The sequence below is a fragment of the Oratosquilla oratoria genome, chromosome 24, assembly GCF_046742065.1.
Source record: "Oratosquilla oratoria isolate Oo_2021 chromosome 24, ASM4674206v1, whole genome shotgun sequence".
NCBI lineage: Eukaryota > Metazoa > Arthropoda > Malacostraca > Stomatopoda > Squillidae > Oratosquilla > Oratosquilla oratoria.
Window position 1 is genome coordinate 16,941,793 of NC_134800.1, and position 1,767 is coordinate 16,943,559.

At 45.4% G+C, this 1,767-nt stretch overlaps 1 protein-coding gene across 1 annotated transcript; it reads left to right on the plus strand.

Annotated features, from left to right (window-relative positions):
* Positions 1-1,667, plus strand: LOC143038466 (microfibril-associated glycoprotein 4-like). The gene is made up of 3 exons (XM_076207698.1): positions 1-859; positions 988-1,089; positions 1,277-1,667. Exons 1-3 carry the CDS (start codon positions 96-98, stop codon positions 1,452-1,454), a joined length of 1,044 nt encoding a protein of 347 aa, XP_076063813.1. The 5' UTR covers positions 1-95; the 3' UTR covers positions 1,455-1,667.
* The last annotated feature ends 100 nt before the right edge of the window (positions 1,668-1,767 follow it).

Below are 1,767 nucleotides of genomic sequence, written 5' to 3' on the forward strand. Positions count from 1 at the left end.
AGGGAGTTCATAGGGTCGTGGGACCACAGAACACAAGCATCGACATCAGCAGAGGCAGCGCCATCTGACAGCTGCTCTGTGCACAGGAAGAAAAGATGCACGCAAAGACAGGCGAGCTTCATCTGCTAGCATTTTTGGTCTACATTTTGACCGCCGTATTTCATTGTGGCGGTCAGAAGCTATCGACGACTTCCGTCTCTTCCTTTCTGGAGTTGGCGGGGTTCGCTCCCTCGTGCGTCAGTCGCGCCCTGGCACAGTGCCACGAGGACAGCAACCCACAGGCACTGCAGCAGTCGCCCTTGTTTGCATTGGCCATTCACAACATGACGATGGACATCCAGCAGCTCTCAAGCTTAGTCCAGGAACTACAGAATACTACAGAGGCACTGCCCTTACAAGCGTTGCTTCACGCCCTCCAAAACCTCACTCAGTCCCCACCTCAAGCTCTTACGTCCAAAAAAGTGTCTTCCCGTCCTCGACACTGCCTCGACCTGAAGGAGGCAGGAGACTCTGGTCGTGGAGTAAGAAGGATCTACCCATTCCCGTGCTGTCCCAACTGGGTCCTCCAAGTCTTTTGTGACCAGGAGACAGATGGTGGAGGATGGACCGTGATTCAAAGACGCGACGACCTCCCTCCTTATGAGGACTTCTATCGTACCTACATAGAGTACGAGAAGGGCTTTGGGGATCTGAAGGGTGAGCATTGGCTCGGTCTCGAAAACATTCACCACCTGACGTCTCACAGCCTCCAGGAGCTCCGCATCGACCTGGCCGACTTTGACAACGCCACGAGGTGGGCCAAGTACGATTTCTTTCACGTCAAGGACTCGGACTCCAAATACGTCATGAACTGTGGAAGGTAAATACCATAATGATAAAAAATATATGTATTACTAATCTTAAAGCCTTGGAGCAATGCACTCAGTACTGTCTTTTTTATACAGTATAATATCTGCTTCCATCCTCTCTCCCTTTTCCTTGCTGCAGGTACATTGGTGATGCCGGAGACAGTTTATCAGGTCACTCAGGTTACAAGTTCACGACTCATGATAGCGATAACGACGTGTATGGAGAAAATTGTGCTGTCAAGTAAGATACCTATAAAAAACACATACGCACACGCATACACACACACACACACATATGCACATATGTGTTTGTACCATTGCAGTATAATCTCATTGATATCATTATGACAGCATATATTTCCAATAACGATTATCGTATCATATGATCTACATTTTGATGAGCACTTTTTTTTTTTTTTTTTTTTTAGCTATAAGGGCGCTTGGTGGTATGAAAAGTGCCATTGGTCAAACCTGAACGGCAAGTACCTGAAGGGGACGACGGAGTCTTACGCAGACGGAGTGGTATGGTATTATTGGAGAGGATATCAATACTCCCTCCGCAGTTCGGAAATGAAAATTAGGCCAACTGCCTACCTGATCACCTGATGTCTTATATAAAGAAGTGAATCAGTTACCTTTATCAAAATAAAAGAATAGTTTTTGAGGTTAGGAAGAGAGCTAGGGGAGTTGGAGGGCAGTTGGTACTGGTGTACGGAGTAGAGCTACTTCGATAGATGGCTGATATGCCTAAATGCACCTCTCATGCCCCTCCTTTGAAGGCTTGTATCGCTCGAGATATTAAATATATAATAAGTGTTTTCTTTGTATCATTTATCAAATCCCACTAAACACGAATAAAAAAAAGTTTTATATAATTCTCTCGTACCATTGTTTGATAAAATCATATCAAAATATAGAA